Source organism: Mytilus trossulus, chromosome 2 (genome assembly GCF_036588685.1).
Source record: "Mytilus trossulus isolate FHL-02 chromosome 2, PNRI_Mtr1.1.1.hap1, whole genome shotgun sequence".
Lineage (NCBI taxonomy): Eukaryota > Metazoa > Mollusca > Bivalvia > Mytilida > Mytilidae > Mytilus > Mytilus trossulus.
In genome coordinates, this window is record NC_086374.1 from 73271476 (window position 1) to 73291633 (window position 20158).

Below are 20158 nucleotides of genomic sequence, written 5' to 3' on the forward strand. Positions count from 1 at the left end.
TTCCAATTGTTGGACATCTCTAAACAGATTGGTTTAAAACTTTAATAAAATGTAAGTTTATTTCACTAGAGGTGTATTCCTCACTTTGATTTCACAATATTAGTGAAATTTTGCAGATTTTTATGTTGGTACTGTTAATCAAAGTGTGAATAATCAATTTAGAATAGTTGATTTTTTTTATTTCATATATTTTGTGCTATACATGTGTAACACTCAAGGAAGAAAATGATAATTTTTCCAATTTTGTCTCCATGTTGTATTGATCTGCTACATTGTATATGCAAGTAGAATTTCATCGTCATTGCCTAACAGCTCCCTTGTTATCTATTACATGTATGAAGATTTGATGGTCATTTGAGAAATACACCAAGATTTATTCTTATTCATCTAATTGTTGGTTGTAGTTGGTGGTTGTTCATGTAAAACTGATAATCCTAAGTCTGTCCACTTTTGTTCCTGTTCAGTAAGTGTCTCGTTGGTTGGTCCATTATCTGGTTCTAGTTCTGGTAATTCCATCTGTGGAACATTGATATCCTCCATTGGTAGTTTATCTTTTCTCCATTCTTCATCCACTAAGTCCATTAATCTTCCGTCTCTACAAACTTCACTGTCCATTTTGTTGTCTACAAAAAAAAACGACTAAGAATATTAAAAAAGTCTTTATGTACATAAAAAATTGCTGGTTTTTTTTTTATATACATATGTGTATGTGTCAAGCATAGAAGAGATTTGTAACTGTTATATTAACAGAGAAATCTATACACATTCTGGTTTACATTTACAATGAACACATGTACACAATATATAATTTCTTTCAAATATCAATCATTTATGGGCAGACTTACTTTTTCGTTTTATTCGTAAAAATTTCATTATAGGCACTGGCTATGGTTACATGGAAATGTAACATTAATAAAAGTATTATTGTTACATTGGAAACTAATTGCCGGAATGCAAAGTTGGGTAAGGAAATGATTTATTACGAATGTAACAATAATTATTGAGGCTACGGTTAAATTGTGTTATTGTTACATGACAAACAGCAATGCACGTATACACGCTAGATTTATTAAACTTAAATCTTCTAAAGTTTTGTTGCTTAATTCTTTCATATGTACTGAATAATATACTTGTAATAATGATAAATAATGAAATTATTATTCAACAAAGACGAAAAAAATGGGTCTCACTAATTAGCGACAACAAGCGTCAAGAAGCGACAACAAGCGTCAAGAAAACATTTTTTTTTATTAGATATAAAGAAATTTGTATGTAGTCTTATGTTTTTTTTTATAAATTTCATGCAGATAGTCTATGTCTAATTAAAATGTTTTATTATATAGATAGACGAAGAAATGAAACATTTGTGAGGAAGAAAGAGATTGTGAAGTTTATATTAGTATATGGGTAGATGAAGAAATTAAACATTTGTGAAGAAGAAAGAGATTGAGCTTCTTTTTTTTATTTTTAAATATGAAGAATATGTATAAGATAATGTATTATCTTAATCTTTCAGTCAGAATGTGCGAATTGTTATGCGTTTACTTTTCTACATTTGGCTAGAGGTTGAGGGGGAGGGTTGAGATCTCACAAACATGTTTAACCCCGCCGCATTTTTGCGCCTGTCCAAAGTCAGGAGCCTCTGGCCTTTGTTAGTCTTGTATTATTTTAATTTTGGTTTCTTGTGTATAATGGCTTCAGTCAGCTTGGTAGAGCAAAGATGCACACTCTATAAAATTGAAACAAAAACAAAAAAATGGTCAACTTTCCTTTGAAGGATTTATTTAAACAAAAACGTGAAATATTTTTTCCTTTCTAACTGTTTAATTTATTGTTTTTGATAGGAACAACATTAGTGGCTTCACCCTAAGGTATTAACAGTACACACAATGTGGAACATCAAATGGGATTAACGACGCACGTGTCCCCTGTTTAATTGCTACAATAACATCCAATTAACACCTTCAACTTTGAACACGCGTCAGACTATACAATTACACGTGCCAGAATATACAATCATTGTGAATAGTGAACACCTGTTGAAAACTCAAGATTGTCATTAATTTCCTTTCATCTTCAATCAATATGCATAAACATGATAAATATCGTTTAATGAGTCAATAAACAAATAAAAAGATGAAAACATTCACATTTCAATTTTCTTTTCCTCTTGTTTAATTTCAGTTCTTTGTATTTCACAATATGTGTCAATATTTTCAGGACAATGATGCACAAATAATTCATTTTGCGAGCTTAATATATATTGCAGAGTTTTAAAAAAAAAATCATAAGATAAATAATATGTTCTAAACACACAAGGAAAAGTAATCTCTTAATACAATAATTAAACGTAATACTGGCATTTATACACAATAGATGATAAAATAAATATGTAAATATAATGTTTCATTTTTTTCTATCAATTTTAACTTTCTTGTCGCTTAAATTATTTTCTTTTGCATACTCTTTTAATTTATATTGCAATAATTAATTTTAATTAAAAAAAAATGTTTTCTTGTCGCTAAATAGTTTCTTGTTGCTTGTTGTCGCTAAATTAATTTTTGTTGTCGCTTCTTGTCGCTAAAATTATTGTTGTCGCTAATTAGTGAGACCGAAAAATATAGTTCAGGTTTGTTGTTGAAAACTGAGGCTGAGAAAAGTGTCCTATTTATATGGATAGTCGACCTTCCTATGGATAGAAACAAGTGCATGTGTTCATTTTACTGAAAAAATAGGCATTGACATAAAATATTTCCCCATTTCCATTCTCAATCTTATTCCACATATATATTTTTTAAGAAGACTGTATGATTAACATGATTAACTTGTGCCTCATCCCTTTTGCACATTTCAGCAAATAATATAAGTTTAAATTAAACTATTTCTTTTGTGCCGAAATGACATAAGGTGCCGATTTAACCAGGTGCCGATTTGACTAGAATAAAAGTTATTTTGACAACAACTGAAAAGGTTTTGTTATCCTTACTAAATTTTAACAGGGACCCAATGACAGTACTTACTACTATTTATTCTGATATATAAGTTGGAGAATATAATACAGTTGTTGTTTTATTTAATCTATAAACTTTAAAAATAAAAACAATGTATTTGATTCTTCGTTCAAGGGAGATAATTCATCATGTAGAGTTAGCTCCACTTGGACCTGCGCACTTCGAGGGCACCTTGGAGACGCACCAACAAACTTAAAATAGGACAACAAACTGTGCGAAAGATTGTCCGTCTATAATCATCAAGATGCCGGTTGGAGGAAACGCCGTTATGCAGCGGCCTGTTCAGGAACAAATTGAAGAACTCAAGGCAAAGATCGCACTCCTTGGTGAGACGAGACTAAAAAAATATATGATTTGACAATAATTCAGGTCCAAAAATTATTCTTTACAAATATTGTGTCAATATGGCCATGTTTATGGCACAGAAATTACTCTGATATGGACTTTATTAATTCTTACGGCATGACTAAATTATTAAAGTTATTTTTTTGGAATAGATTTGAATCACAGGCACTTGTTTCTGTCAATATGGGGTTTACTATCCATACGGCATACCAGTACAAAACAGTTTTTTTTTGTACTGGTATGGATTGTAAATTCAAGAAAAACTGATTTCTAGGGATAAGATATTTACTTTACTCTTTACACTATACACCTTAACTTTATCACTATAAAAATAATTTGGAAATGTGCATGTTGGACATTGATGTACCATAGCTACAACAATCCCTTTTCCATTGGAATTCTAGTCAAATCGGCACCTGGTTAAATCGGCACCCGGTCAAATTGGCACTCAGTATAGTCAAATCGGCACCTAGTCAAATTGGCACCTGGTTAAATTGGCACTTTATATAGTCAATTCGGCACCCATGTTAGATTTGTTTAATATACATATTTTAACAGTAATTTCAGGAAAAACAGTAAAAATAAGGAAGGGGTTGTCCAGAAATATTCACTTAATTTTATTCACATTTTTTGGAGTTGATGTATATACATATATTTCTCTTAACTAAATGCGTATTTTAGTTATATATACAATGATCAAGGATTTGTATAGTTATCACTATACAAATCCTTGCAATGATATATGAGGTACAGTACTGGATATTTTTTATGCACTTTTTAACAGTTGAACATTTTGCAGGATTGTTGGTTTAATGCTGTTTAAACTCTCCTGAAAAAACACCTTGAATTGCTAATTATTTTGCATGAAATTATTGAAAGGGACTCATAGTTTTCCATTCTATTGCTTCTATTTGTCTCATTGTTAAACATTTAGCTTGTGTAAGGGCTTCTTAGTTTCTTATGAAGTTTTAGAAAAATAAAACATTTATAAATACCTTTAACATTCTACTGTAGAGTTACTTATCAAAACATCAGTGATAGAATGTTTGGAAAACTTTAAATAATTAACCTATGTTTTCTAACTGCTTGATGTTTTTTTAATTTAATGATGTACATTTAATGCATGATAAAATCCAAGGATTTGTATAGTTATACTAACTATACAAATCCTTGATAAAATCCAAACCCCAAAATAGATCAAGAATTTATACATTTTAAAATCATTTCTACATATATAATATCAAATATTTTTGGATGCCGATTTGACCAGGTGCCGATTTGACTTTTTCTATGGGTGCCGATTTGACCAGGTGCCGATTTGACTTGTAGTGTCAGATATTTTGTATTATAGCATTAAAATTTTACTGGAACCTTTCAGGCTTTGTGATGCCCACTTGATCTTATATATGTGTAAGAAAATAAGGTAAACGGACAGAAAGTCACAGGACAAAAAGTCACAGGACATAAAGTCACAGATTTGATAGGACAAAAAGTCACAGGACAAAAAGTCACAAACATTTTTTGACAATTGTTTGAATATATAAGAGAAATATCTTGAAACATTTACTTTTTAATACATATATTCATATTAAAGTCAATGAAATATATCTTTTTACTTGAAAAATGAAGATTTATTTAATTTAATCATACAAAGGACATATTTCTTGGCACTATGAAGCCATTCAAGTGCCAATCTACTTTGACATTTTGTTTTCTTAACAATTATTTGATCATCTTTGATATTTTTTTGATAAATTTTGCTTATAAAGTTGGTTAATATACAATACTTCAAGAAAAATACAAAAATGTTTTTGTAAAATTAAGCATTTTTTATTCAAAGAAAATAATCAGAAAAAATGAATTGTGACTTTTTGTCCTGTGACTTTTTGTCCGTGACTTTTTGTCTGTGACTTTTTGTCCTGTGACTTTCTGTCCTACATTCGAAAATAATATCAATTCCCAGCACTACCCAAAATATTTATCCTTCTGTTTATCAAACTTTTAATTTATAAAAGTGTACATAAAAAGAAATAACCAAACTGGTAATATTTGAATATTGTTTAATAATTGTTCTATGTACATTTTGTAGAGGGTGATCGAAAGGCATACTATGAGACATCTCAACATGCTATGAAACACAATCAAGACACTGTCACAAAACTAAGAAAAGAAGATAAAGAATTAAGAAAGAAACTTAGTGATTCCTTGTCTGTAAGTATAACATAGTTCCATTACCTGTCTTAACATATTCTAGCTTTTTTCAACTTTTGGTTTGGTGTTTGATGTTATTTGAGGTTCTTACTTGTAAAATGAATCAACTTGCTATATCACTATCAGGTTATTTGCTTCATATAAATTATTATGGTAATTAAGCCTTGAATATATTTCACAGCACAACATTGCATGTATATATTGTAAAACTTTTTTGTTGAAATTTCAATTCCAGTTATTTTTGTTTCTTTTTTCATGTTGTTCACTTTATCATCATGATCATCAGAGTTTTAGACATTTGTAAAAAAAAAATTAAAAAAATACAAGACTCTGTCACCCAGTAATGAGATTTCATGCCATCTCAAACAAGCTAGAAACTGGATATTTTACTGTTTGATGTGTGAGATTACCCTGTTTTACAGTCTTCGATTTCATAATGTTAGATTCAGTCACTATTTCTCTTTTTATTTGTATAATTATAATTTAATATTTTATTTTAAATTGCAGCAAGATCAGCATGTCATTAATAAAGCTTTCCAAGACAAACCTGTACAGAGAGCTGAATTCAAAAATAAAACTGGAGATGTAAGTATCAATTGTAAAATAATATATATCTTTCAAAACTTATCAGAAATGATAGCTGAAAAATGTGGATGATCATCATTGCATTGTACTAAACAGAATTATAAGCAAAATATATATCAACAATAAATAGAGACCTGTTGAAGTTGACCACGTCAAACCACACAGATATTCTTGTTTGAAATGCAGAGAACCCTTGGTGGCTAATAGATTTTTCCTCATGGGACGATCGTCTGAATGTCTAAAAAAAACTTTAGAAGAATAATTCTGTTAGGTTTTATCCAAAGTTATAAAAGGTCTCAAGCTTCTATTGCAAAACATACAATCAGAATTTAATAAAAAAAAAAACTTGCATATGAAGTGAGTTTAACATTGACTATACAAAAAATATAAACTATTGTCAAATTATTTATTTGTTTGTAGCAAGCAATTACAGTAATGAAACACAAATTATGTGATTCAAAGAAGAAACTAAATGCATTGAAACACCAGTCTGCCCAGAAACAAAAAAAGATAGAAATCTTACAGACCCGTTATGATCAGATGCAGAAAGACTCAGCTGATGCTGTCTCTACAGATAAAGGAGAATCGGTTGATGCTCAGGTAGATTGATATTAATATGCAGTAACAAATCACATATATGTCATTAGGGTTTTTTAGGGGGCACCCAGGCTGTCAAATAAAGCAGAAAAAATTAATAAAACAGCATTTAGTGGGGGGAAAACATAGATAATAGAGACTGCAATACATTTTGAAGGCAATACAGATGTAAATGACTAATTGATAACATTTCATTTAGTTTGCATTCAATTTTACTGTAATTCTTATTTCTGGGTCCTAGTATTGTGAATTGTTTAAAATCATAGATGCAGTAAATCAGTATTTTTGATTTAGTTTTTTGTTGTTTAATGCAAAAAATATTTTCTGAGCCTCAGCTCCCACTTTTGTCCTTGCGATACAAAACTACTGTTGTAATTTAAAACATTGCCTAGACATATATTACATTCTTTGATATTTCTTTATTATAAATTCTGGGTTTTTTTAGCAACTTTTCGTTTGCTTAGAATAGCGGCTAGCATCTTGCATCTTTGTGTACATGAAGTATCAATTTTTGCACATAGACTTTTTTTAATTCTTTATTAAAGAAATAAGCAAATTCAATGATAAAACCTTCAAAGGGAGATAATATATTTATTGAGTTGTTTTTTCAGACCCTTAGATACCTGGAAAACAGTTATGACAAAACAAAACTGAAGATGGATGAAGCCACACATTTGTACAGGATTTACCAGGATATTAATAGAAAATTATGTGTGGTAAGTGTAACAATGTTAACCAACTTGTGATGAAGTGGTTATGGCTATAAAGTGGTTTATGTTTAAGTGAACTGTAATGTTATTTGAAATAAATTTTCTGACTCGATCTTAAACCTTTAAGACAATATTCAAAATGTTCAATATAATGTTTCTATCGTTAGAAAAACAAGTATTTCAGAAGATATATAAAATACAGATTTTTTTATAAACAAAATAACTCTACCGAGCATTAGCATTTTATGTTGTTATGTCCCATAAGAGAGAAGCAGCGTACAAGTCTTAGAGGCAACAGTACTTTGAGAGAAAAAAACATTTCCACTTTAGTTTCATTCTTTTTAAGTCTATTATTTACTTAAGGAATTGTAATGCTTTGATTGTTACAGGAAGCAGAAAAATTCCCAAGTGTATTGGACTCAATGGAGTGTGAGATCAGAAGTGTCAAAGCAGAATTAAAGGAACTCAAAGCCATGCATGATGATGCTCAGATCTCTAAAACAGCAGCACAGGAAGAATTAGCTAAACATGAAAAGATTGTATACTCAGAAAGGAAACAGAGAGAAATAGAATTACAGAAAATGAAGAAAGAAGCTGAGGAAAAGAAAATACAACATGAAAGAATAGAAAGAAGAATTGTAAGATTGTTATTTCCCTTCAGGAGATACATTTTTAGGAAATCATAATTTTTGTCTTATAATTTTCAAATATATATCTTATAAAGATCAAAAACAAAACAAATAAAAGATTGAAAAAAAGACATGTTGTTAATTTCAAAATTTATCATAAATAGATCAAATTAGTTAAATTTCATTTTAACTTGACTAACAGAGAAGTATATTTATGCATATGTACATCTGTTCAATTCTTAACACTGTAGCAACAGAGAGGGTCTATACAACAAGATGAACTAACACCACAGGAGAAACAAGCCTTACAGGGTGAAGAACAACAACAAAAGATTACATCATATGAAGAAGCTTTCAGAAGAATTAAAGAAGCAACTGGTGTTTCTGATACAATGGTAAATTACACATACAGTTTATCATTTTAACTGTTGGATATTTTCATTAGATTAACAGCAATTGAAAAAAAAGAAGATAAATTTGTTTATTTCATAACAGTTCTGTTTTTAAACCAGTTTAAACATCACAGGACAGCATGCAATACAACAGTTATTTGTTTTTCAATACAATCAGCCAACAATAATTAACAATTTATGGCACAGTAATCAATTATTTATTGCTGAACACATATTGAACTCAGATAATTTTAATAAGCTACATAGCATATTCAGTCGCCAATGATACAACAGTTAGTATAAACATTAAAAAACATGCAATCTAAATGGTGTGATTGACTAACTTATCAGAAAAGTTCATCAAGGCCACTTTTGTTTATGTTTTCATTAGAACTTTAGTACAATTTATAATATGGGAGAAAGAGCAACTATTCAGATATGAAAGAATTGAAATCAAAAGAGAAGCAATTAATTCAAACTTAGTAAATAGTTGATACATTACCTGATATTTAGCAAATACCAACGAATAAACAATTGATTGTAAATGTTTACAGGAAGTTGTAAGGCGTTTTGAAAACCAAGGAGATACTACAAAACATCTTGAAAATCTGCAGAAAGATAATGAAAAGGGTATAACAAGACTGAAGGAGGATAAGGAGAAATTACAACAAGAATTTGAAGAAATGAAATATTCTGGTGATGCTAAATTGTCAAGGTAAGATGTCTGTGATAACCACAGAGTGAACACCTGGAAGACCATATCTCCTTCAAATAATAATCAAGCACAAATGTCAATAAAAAAAACCTACCTGAGACTTAAAAGAACTACCAATCACCTAACCCTTCTAGGGTCTTCAGCCAGGGTCTGGTCCAACCTTTCATTGCATTTTGATTTGAAGTTGTTCTAAACCATATTTTGATTTAAAGGGGGTCGCATTGGGGGGTTCTGATCCTGGATCCTGCTTATGTTTTGACAGATTCCCGTATCCCGCTTACGCTATGTACTTAAGCAATTCTCATTTTTCGTAATTTCCCAGGTCCCGCTAGACCCCATTTCCTTTTTTCACAGCACAATAATTCGACTTTCACATGTCACGCTTAGACCCCAATGAGAACCACTTTAAATGCACAAAAATATTCACCTAGAGCTGCTTCTTAAAATCTTTATCTTTTGGTCTCCTGTGGGTAGCTGTTGTCTCATTAGCAATCATACCATACCTACTTACTTGTATATCAATTATTAATTATGGCTTGATTTTGAGTTAGAAAATTTAGTTCAGATTTGAAATTGTTTAAATTTGATATTGTAGTGGAGAAAGAATGCTTGAAGATTTCCAGGGCCATTTACAGAAAGAGGAGGATAGACGAGGTGATGCTGAGGAGGAGTTACAGAGGAATAGTACAATAATGGTGTCCGTCAAGGCTGGGGTGGAACATTTAACAGACAAGTTATATCTTCTTAAAGCTGTAAGTTTCTACAGAAGGGTATATTCAACTGAGGTCTTTGTTTTAATGCTGAATTAAAGGAATTGTAAAGTTTTGGTTTCAGATAGTTTATGCTAGATTTTGCTGTGTTCTCCCTGAAAATTTATATAATCAGTTTTTTTTAATGGTATCAGTTGAAAGCTTCATCTGAATTTTCTTGTTTAAATAAAATGTTGTAAAAGGTTTATATGGAAACTGCAAATATTTATTTTTAGTCATAACAATAAATACAGTTCATATTTCTTATTTTCTCATTTGTATAAAAGATATGAAAAAAGTTCTGAGACAACTCCACACCTTTTGCCATTTTTGTGGAAAATGTTCTTTTGTAATGTAGTACTGTGCTGTGAATATGATAGTGTTACAGCACTTTAAAAAAAAAGTAGTATCAGGATTTAAACATTTATGGAAAGAACACTTGAATAACCTGAAAATATTAGTTGGTTTTTATGTAATGCTAAATTGCTGGTGTTGTGCCATCTTAAGCACTATATTTCAAATAACAAAAAGTGAAGTTGTGTCAAAATTAGATATAAAAAATAGTAAGTATTCCAGATGCTCAAATTCTGAATATTTTTTATTCAAATCACTATTTAAATAATTTGATATTGAACTATGAATTTGACAATTTCAGAGTTATAAAGTAAGTTTTTTTTTAATCTCCATGGTAACCTTAACCATCTGTATATGATTATATATTTAGAATTTATATATTCAATATTTTTATGATAAACTACAGGCAGAATATAAGAGAAAGGTAGTATAGAATCCTGTAGAAATGTTTATGTTACAATTGAATTGTTAAGTTTGATAGACAAAAATTAGTTCTTCCGTGATTTTATGTTCCTCTGCAGGGATCTCCATGGCCTGTTTAAAGATGGCGCACCGCCATCGTTCAAATGTCTTGCGCCATCGTCAAATGACTCGCGCCATCGTTAAATTGCCTTGCGCCATCGTTAACTGTCTTCCGCCATCGTTTAAAACTTCATCGTTTTTTGTAGCCCGACGCCATTTTTTTTATCAATTATAATCAAATGCATGTAATTGCATAACCCTTAGGCTTTTTATGTTATAATCCAATACAGTTCTAACGCCTGAGGGATATCCGGATTAAGATCGCTAATCACTTGTACCTGAGCTTGTACAGGTAGATCAACAAACCAGACAGGAAAATACTATCTGAGGATAGACGACCAATTGTCGAATTAATCAACTAAGTTTCAGCAAATGATTATGATAATTTAGATTAAATAAATTAATTAATAATCCAGTTACAAAAAAAAGTTTAACAAGTCGAACACGTGCTTTATTTTGACTTACGCAATCAGCATCCCCCTTTTTTAAGAAGTACAAAATAAGACGGAAACAGTAAATATTATTTCATCGCAAATAACTCGAGTACTGCTGTTACGATAATTTAAAATTACTTTAAAAGTTTAAAAGTAAAAACTATAAATATTTCCTATATAGAAATATCGTATCGTAATTCCGAATTCATTTCGTATATTACAATCAAATTGATACATCCGCGTTTCCGGTTTCTATTCAGACTCGAAAGATGCATGTTGCACAGCATCAATTTGCCAGATAAAGTCATTAAAAACCTCTTCATTTGTCAACGTTTGCTTTACAAATCTCTTTAACCTTTTACATAACCTGTACGAATCGTTTTGTTGTTGCTGCAAATCAGCCATACCGGTAATGGGTTCTGAATTTGACAGTGTCCATGAAAAATAAGCTCCACATGATGGCACATCATATGATTTTTAACCGCCATAATAATTACCAAAAATAAAATACAAGAAATCTACATGGGGACCTTCATGACAGCTTTTGGTCATTCTCGACTAAGGGGGGACCATGAAGACTTGGCATTTGAATGGTTAAAAACGGCAATAAATGAAAATATTGATACTTCTAATTCTATAATGAAAATACAAATAAATATAATTTAAATAAGCAATGAATTAGCATGTTCACCATTCCCTGTATGGAGGGATAAAATACTTCTGATCGCGTTACACTGTACAGCATAGACACGGTTTGTAATGGTGAAAGTTCCTCCATGGTTCAATTTTCATCCATGGAGATCCCTGCCTCTGTTGTTTAGTTATTCTTCCATCAAAGTTTTTTTTATCGCTCTATGTTGATTGTCTTTTAAAGCCATTCAAGCCTTGAGCATATTAAATCTTTAGCTTCTGGGGTCAGTTGATATACATATTAAGATTGGGTAGAGCAGCTTCTCTTTCTTTTACTCTTACCAAAATCATGTTATATCAGATGATTTTAATACAAAAATGTTTTATTTGGGACTTTGCTGTTTGAAAATAAAAAGAATTTTTCCATAATGCTGACTTTTTTTTTTAAATTTTAAGGCTTGGTTTATTTGTAGAACTTGCTTGATTATGCAAAAATACACATCAGTACTGAAATTTAAAGCAGCAAATTGTTTCATGCATTGGTATTTTAAGGTTTCTACTAACTTTCCAAGCAAGATATTAGATAAAAGATGAATGCTGTTCCTAAGGGTTTCACTTAAATTTTATTAGAGATAGTTATCTGTGAATGGAATAACAATTTGAAATTATGAGACAGACAAATATTGTTAGTTTTTATACGACCGCAAAATTTGAAAAAATTTTCGTCGTATATTGCTATCATACTGGCGTCGTCGTCGTCGTCGTCGTCGTCCGAATACTTTTAGTTTTCGCACTCTAACTTTAGTAAAAGTGAATAGAAATCTATGAAATTTTAACACAAGGTTTATGACCACAAAAGGAAGGTTGGTATTGATTTTGGGAGTTTTGGTCCCAACATTTTAAGAATTAGGGGCCAAAAAGGGCCCAAATAAGCATTTTCTTGGTTTTCGCACTATAACTTTAGTTTAAGCTAAAAGAAATCTATGAAATTTTGACACAAGGTTTATGACCACAAAAGAAAGGTTGGGATTGTTTTTGGGAGTTTTGGTTTCAACAGTTTAGGAATTAGGGGCCAAAAAAGGGCCCAAATAAGCATTTTTCTTGGTTTTTGCACTATAACGTTAGTATAAGTAAATTGAAATCTATGAAATTTAAACACAAGGTTTATGACCATAAAAGGAAGGTTGGTATTGATTTTGGGAGATTTGGTCCCAACAGTTTAGAAATAAGGGTCCCAAAAGGTCCAAAATTAAACTTTGTTTGATTTCATCAAAATTGAATAATTGGGGTTCTTTGATATGCTGAAATTAACTCTGTATGTAAATTCTTAACTTTTGGTCCCGTTTTCAAATTGGTCTACATTAAGGTCCAAAGGGTCTTAAATTAAACTTAGTTTGATTTTGACAAAAAATGAATCGGTTAGGTTCTTTGATATGCTGAATCTAAAAATGTACTTAGGTTCTTGATTATTGCCCCGTTTTCAAGTTGGTCCAAATCGGGGTCCAAAATTAAACTTTGTTTGATTTCATCAAAAATTGAATATATGGGGTTCTTTGATATGCCAAATCTAACTGTGTATGTAGATTCTTCATTTTTGGTCCTGTTTTCAAATTGGTCTACATTAAAGTCCAAAGGGTCCAAAATTAAACTTAGTTTGATTTTAACAAAAGATGAAATCTTGGGGTTCTTTGATATGCTGAATCCAAACATGTTCTTAGATTTTTGATTATGGGCCCAGTTTTCAAGTTGGTCCAAATCAGGATCTAAAATTATTATATTAAGTATTGTGCAATAGCAAGTCTTTTCAATTGCACAGTATTGCGCAATGGCAAGAAATATCTAATTGCACTATATTGTGAAATAGCAAATATTTTTTTAATTAGAGTTATCTTTCTTTGTCCAGAATAGTTTGCAAGAAATATCTAATTTCACAATATTGTGCAATAGCAAGATTTTTTTTTAATTTGAGTTATCTTTCTTTGTTCAGAATCGACAAGAAATATCTAATTTCACAATATTGTGCAATAGCAAGATTTTTTTTAATTGGAGTTATCTTTCTTTGTCCAGAATCAACAAGAAATATCTAATTTCACAATATAGTGCAATAGCAAGAATATTTTTTAATTGGAGTTATCTTTCTTTGTCCAGAATCAACTTAAATCTTTGTTATATACAATATACAATGTATATTCACTTTTTACTACCAACTGATAAATTAAAATAATCTTTACCATTCAGTGATAACAAGCAGTTTTTTTACATCTTAATATATTATGATGTATTTAAATGAGTAGTTATTGTTGCAAATTCCATTAGAAATTTTAATTGAGATTAGTTTTGGAATAAGGGAAAGGGGGATGTGATTAAAAAAATTGGGTTCAATTTTTCTCATTTGAAATTTCATAAATAAAAAGAAAATTTCTTCAAACATTTTTTTGAGAGGATTAATATTCAACAGCATAGTGAATTGCTCTAAGAGAAAACAAAAAATTTAAGTTCATTAGAACACATTCATTCTGTGTCAGAAACCTATGCTGTGTCAACTATTTAATCACAATCCAAATTTAGAGCTGAATCCAGCTTGAATGTTGTGTCCATACTTGCCCCAACCGTTCAGGGTTCAACCTCTGCGGTTGTATAAAGCTACGCCCTGCGGAGCATCTGGTTACAACATTAAATAGTCCTAGACCTTTGACTTGTACATGTATATTTGAACCCCTATGTAAATAGTTATCTTATTTCCAGTCTGTAGTGATATGATATATGTAAACATACATTTATTAGTAGTAATTCTGTACAAAGTAGGTTTGCATTCTTTGATTCTCCTCTCAATTTATTTGCTCTTTCTGTAGAGAAAATATAATGCATTGTACTGAAAGTGAGATCTAGTGAGAAGCAATTCAAAATACAACAAGACCTTTTCAGTTTCATTCTGAGGCTTGATACTCCATTCAATGCTCAAAGTGTATTCATATTACTTGTACAGATAGAAAGATATAAAATAAAGCATTCATACTTTCAAGGGCTCTCTGTTGACCTCAAATTAAGAAAATTACCTTAAACAAAAAAAATATTGGGAACAAAATTGATACAAGATCAATTTGAATGTGTTATTTATGTTAAAGAACGTTAGTTAACCACATGATTATTAAGAAAGATCCAGGATAAAACATCATGTTTGTAGGTAGTATCATTCAACCAAGGCTTTGTTTGGAAAAGTGGATCTGAATAAAAGCTTTGAGATCTATCATATGGTATTTAGTATATCAGGATAGAAAGATATAAAAAAAAAAAGCATTCATACTTTCAAGGGCTCTCTGTTGACCTCAAATTAAGAAAATTTAATAAAGTTTCAGATAGAATAAATTTTATATTGATTGATAGACTTTTCTTCTTTGGAATAGGACATTTTATTTTTATTCATTTTTACTACAATTAATTTGCATACTAATGAAAATCTTGATGAGCATAACTATGATCATTTTAATCAATGACATTGTTTTCATTATAGACCAAAGGTCATGTGCCTACTGCCAAGATACCACAGACATCAGATGAATATGTCCTAGATCAGTTATCAACATGTGAGGAGAAGCTACTGAAATTATTAGAGGAGTTAGATGGTAAAGATCTGAATGAAGTCTTCAAACAGATGGAGGAGGAAGAGGTAAGAATTCATAGTAGGGCTGATTAAGACAGTATTGTGAAGAGGGGCATTTAGATTTGTTAATAATAACACTTTTAATTAATGTAGAACTAAACCAGGTATCCCCCTTTAGTGATTTTATGATCAGGGCTCACTGATGTGACAACTTTCTAGGTTTAATTTGAAATTGTCAAGTTTTTTTGTGTCAATTTGGTCTTGGCTTAATGCTGTTAATTTCAACAACATGAATTTATTTGAAATAACTGTTATGTCCTATTTATGTTTGAAATTTCTCTTACATGAGAGTGGTGAAAGATAACCATAAAATAAGATAAAGTTGCTTACATAGTTTTCAAGGTAAAACATTTTTTTTATATGAAATCTCCTTCTAAACTTCTGAAGTTATAGATATCTTACACTAATCTGACAGCAAAAAAATCTTTTGTTTATTGTTAATTGGTGAACAGATGTTTCTTGTACTTTTTTGTCATTAAAACAAAAGCTCAATTTAGTTTTTTGTTTATTTCAGTATCATGCTAGTTTTGATTCTAAATTACCGACACATAACACAAGAGTTAAATTACCACAGAAAGAACGAGGGGATGCTGTATTTGAAGGTATGTATCAGTTTGTTTTATTTTTGTTCCGTGTCAAATGCATCAGGGGCAAAGTAAAAGTAATCATCTGTCTGTTACACATTTTATCTTGTATTAAAACTTTCAAACTGAGTCATCACATAACACAAGAGTTAAATTACCACAGAAAGAACGAGGGGATGCTGTATTTGAAGGTATGTATCAGTTTGTTTTATTTTTGTTCCGTGTCAAATGCATCAGGGGCAAAGTAAAAGTAATCATCTGTCTGTTACACATTTTATCTTGTATTAAAACTTTCAAACTGAGTCATCACATTCTATTAACCATACCATACTCTCATTTTGATATGACAATTCTTGTAAAATTTATTGGACTCAGCTTTTTTATTAACTATTACATTTCATGATTTGATGTTGTTGGACTCTTTGTGCGATGGTAACCATTGTGAATGGACACAGGTTCACACTGATTGACCTAAAAGGCCCCAAAGGTTAAACAATTCAAAGAGAAAAATAACAACCTAATTTATGTAAAAAAATATGTAAAACAGCAAAAAACGACAACCCTGGACTTACAGGCTACAGTTGGTATTAAATATTTAGAATTTGAATTTAAAATAATCATGAGAGGGGATAAGTTGTCATTCAAAATGGCTTTAATTTTTCTTCTACTGTAAATTATAGAGATCACTTGCATTTACATATGTATAGAAAGTTAATTATATATTTTATTTTTACAGATGACGAAGACAGCGGTGAAGATGATGGAGAAGTTCCGAACAGAAATGCAATTAAGAAACAATCTCAGTTTATAGTAGACTCTAAAACCAAACGTAGAACAACCAAAAAGAAGAAGAAGACTAAATAAATGAGTCAAATATCTTACAGACAGTGACTGTTTTCTCTTCAAATTTGTTACAAGCTGCTGGTTATGAACATTGTATTAAAGGCAATTTATGGATGCCTTAAAATTGTATTTGGACAGATTAAATCTATGAAATAATTCAGGAGAGAAGTGAAATCTGTTTTAAACTTTTGAAAAAAAAAGAGCAAATGGTTAATTTGAAATATCTATTCATCACTTTTGAATACATCCAAATGTTTGTTGTCAAATCTTGATAGATTTTATGTATCCCATATTTTAATCAGTGTTTTTGTAATAAAATTCTGACAAAAAAAAGAGGTACAATTTAGTTTCAGGAACTATGAAATAAGAGCTGAATTTGTGTTACTATTGTATAAAAACATACCTTTGAACAATTATTTATTTTATTTTATGATGATAGTAAAAGTTTTTAGACCATTTGATTGATGTGAGCTCAAATTTTGTTGCACATAATGGACACATAAACAATTAGAACAAGTATATTGTAATTTAGATGACTTTTAACCAACAAAAAAAAGAAATTGAAAAAAAAATCTAATATAATGGCTTTAAATTATATTGGAGAAAAGCCAAATTGTTTTAATTCTTAAAATGTTGTTATTTTTATTAGACATTTATGTACTATTTTATTATGTTAAAAATCTCTGTGATCATGTTACTATTTAAAAAACTAAAAATATTTGAATAAATGATTTTGAAACCTTTGTGAATTGTGTAACTAGATCAAGGATATCAGAATAGGAAGTCTAACTTTTAAATCTGATATACAACACAAACACCACAAAAGAACTACCAAAGAGGGGGTGGGGTTCTCATGAGTGCTAGAAGGGTAAGCAGTACCTGCTCCAGATCTGACATCGTGGGGTTCTCATGAGTGCTAGAAGGGTAAGTTGTACCTGCCCTAGATCTGACATCGTGGGGTTCTCATGAGTGCTAGAAGGGTAAGCAGTACCTGCTCCAGATCTGACATCGTGGGGTTCTCATGAGTGCTAGAAGGGTAAGTTGTACCTGCCCTAGATCTGACATCGTGGGGTTCTCATGAGTGCTAGAAGGGTAAGCAGTACCTGCTCCAGATCTGACATCGTGGGGTTCTCGTGAGTGCTAGAAGGGTAAGTTGTACCTGCCCTAGATCTGACATCGTGGGGTTCTCATGAGTGCTAGAAGGGTAAGCAGTACCTGCTCCAGATCTGACTTTGTGGGGTTCTCGTGAGTGCTAGAAGGATAAGCCGTACCTGCTCTAGATCTGACATCGTGGGGTTCTCGTGAGTGCTAGAAGAGTAAGCAGTACCTGCTGCAGATCTGACATCGTGGGGTTCTTATGAGTGCTAGAAGGGTAAGCAGTACCTGCCCTAGATCTGACATCGTGGCCGGGTTCTCATGAGTGCTAAAAGGGCAAGTTGTACCTGCCCTAGATCTGACATCGTGGGGTTCTCATAAGTGCTAGAAGGATAATCAGTACCTGCTCCAGATCTGACATCGTGGGGTTCTCATAAGTGCTAGAAGGATAATCAGTACCTGCTCCAGATCTGACATCGTGGGGTTCTCATAAGTGCTAGAAGGATAATCAGTACCTGCTCCAGATCTGACATCGTGGGGTTCTCATAAGTGCTAGAAGGATAATCAGTACCTGCTCCACATCTGACATCTGTTGTGTTGCTCATGTAAGCACAAATCAGAGTTAACTCTTGAGTAATAAGTAGATGTGTTATGATGCCAAGGATACAACAGAGTTATAATGACATGGATTAGAGCAATTATAGGTCAGTGTAAGGCCTTCAACAATGAGCTAAACCTTTACTGTTTAGTAAGCAAAAAAGGTCTGGCATTAAAAAGTATGAAACAATTCAATATACAATCTAAAAGCCAAACCATGATTAATGACACAACAATGGACGAAATAAACAGATTTAATAGGCAGCAGCAAATTAATTTAGGTTTCTGACTAGGGGCACACCCAAAAAAGGGTTAAAGAAGCACAAAAAAATAATATTACAATGATTGAATCAAAGTACCAATTAAAGATGACTCACATTTACTGAAAGCTATTTCAAAACCAGTAATCATAATCATTAGATAAATCATGTTCTCATAGGATACTAATCTGGCAGCGGCTGTGTACATTTTTTTTTATAAAGCTTTATATGTCAGAAGATAGAGGGCCTGACTATCTTGTATGTAAGCGATGACATTGAGAATGGAAACCTGTGTGTTTTGAAGTTTCTGTTTGTCATATGACCTCAGCTGCTACCTACAAATACTAATTATTTTATCACATACATTTTTTACTTATGAGTGATAGGATAAAGTCTACATGTCGGTCGGACAGGGTTTACCTAACATAAACCTCATATCATGCATGGATTCGGCAGTAACATGACTTTCAACTCCTTAAGTAATACTAGTAGATTAATTGCATTTGGTGTATGTAATGATTGCATGGTGTACTTGTTTGTTTAGTTGGAAGCATCTGGACTTAACCTTATTTTCATGGTTTATTGGTCAATGTTTAGTTTACGTTTTTACATCATTTTCTCAGATGTTGTAAGCAAATTATTTCATATGTAACATAATTTTGGTGTACGAAATGAGCATTTATTAATTCATGGCTGATTGGACAATGGTAGTTTTGTTTCTAAATACCCTTTTCTATAGGTCAACTACATTGATTGTGTTAGATGACAGATATTAATGTATATGTTAGTCTGGCAGTGCCCACAATGGCATTATATATAAGAGATCCTGAGAAAATTTCAGTAATTTAAGAATTTTCGAAATAAGGGTATAGGAAAATTTTCAAATACACATATGACACCAAATTCAACGATTTGTTAAGTGAACCCAAACCTAATTCAGATTAAAAATAAATATGTGGTGCACGATGGCATATATTTATTGAAAAGATATTGATAAGGGATTTTGGAGAAGTGGGTATAGGACCAGACTGACTGATTATTGGGTGACACTGAAATATGATGCTTAAAAAATGTGATACCCTACTTTAACCTGGAAAAACGTCCCTGTGCAATTCTAAATAAAGATATCCACAGATTGTAGTACCGTGAATGTCCATGTAAATATGTATGTATAATAATAATATTAAGTATGGGTTTAATTTACTGATAACAAAATTAATATGAATACCAATAA

General features: G+C 31.2%; 2 protein-coding genes across 4 annotated transcripts; one reads left to right on the forward strand and one right to left on the reverse strand.

Annotated features, from left to right (window-relative positions):
• Nucleotides 1-157: 157 nt before the first annotated feature.
• Nucleotides 158-19508, reverse strand: LOC134707967 (anaphase-promoting complex subunit 13-like). Of its 2 annotated transcripts, none has more exons than XM_063568156.1 (2): nt 19490-19508; nt 158-623 (listed from the first exon to the last, which is right to left on the reverse strand). In XM_063568156.1, exon 2 carries the CDS (start codon nt 613-615, stop codon nt 388-390), a length of 228 nt encoding a protein of 75 aa, XP_063424226.1. In that variant the 5' UTR covers nt 616-623; nt 19490-19508; the 3' UTR covers nt 158-387. The 2 variants fall into 2 exon arrangements, with proteins under 2 accessions (XP_063424226.1, XP_063424225.1); XM_063568155.1 differs by lacking the exon at nt 19490-19508 and adding an exon at nt 3021-3166.
• Nucleotides 3118-17715, forward strand: LOC134707966 (outer dynein arm-docking complex subunit 3-like). Of its 2 annotated transcripts, XM_063568152.1 has the most exons (13): nt 3118-3337; nt 5446-5567; nt 6075-6152; nt 6573-6752; nt 7361-7465; nt 7849-8097; nt 8340-8483; nt 9035-9195; nt 9791-9947; nt 10705-10722; nt 15396-15551; nt 16060-16147; nt 16866-17715. In XM_063568152.1, the coding sequence occupies exons 1-13, from the start codon at nt 3256-3258 to the stop codon at nt 16991-16993; spliced, it is 1668 nt and encodes a 555-aa protein (XP_063424222.1). In that variant the 5' UTR covers nt 3118-3255; the 3' UTR covers nt 16994-17715. The 2 variants fall into 2 exon arrangements, with proteins under 2 accessions (XP_063424222.1, XP_063424224.1); XM_063568154.1 differs by lacking the exon at nt 10705-10722 and having other exon boundaries at nt 3119-3337.
• Nucleotides 19509-20158: the final 650 nt, after the last annotated feature.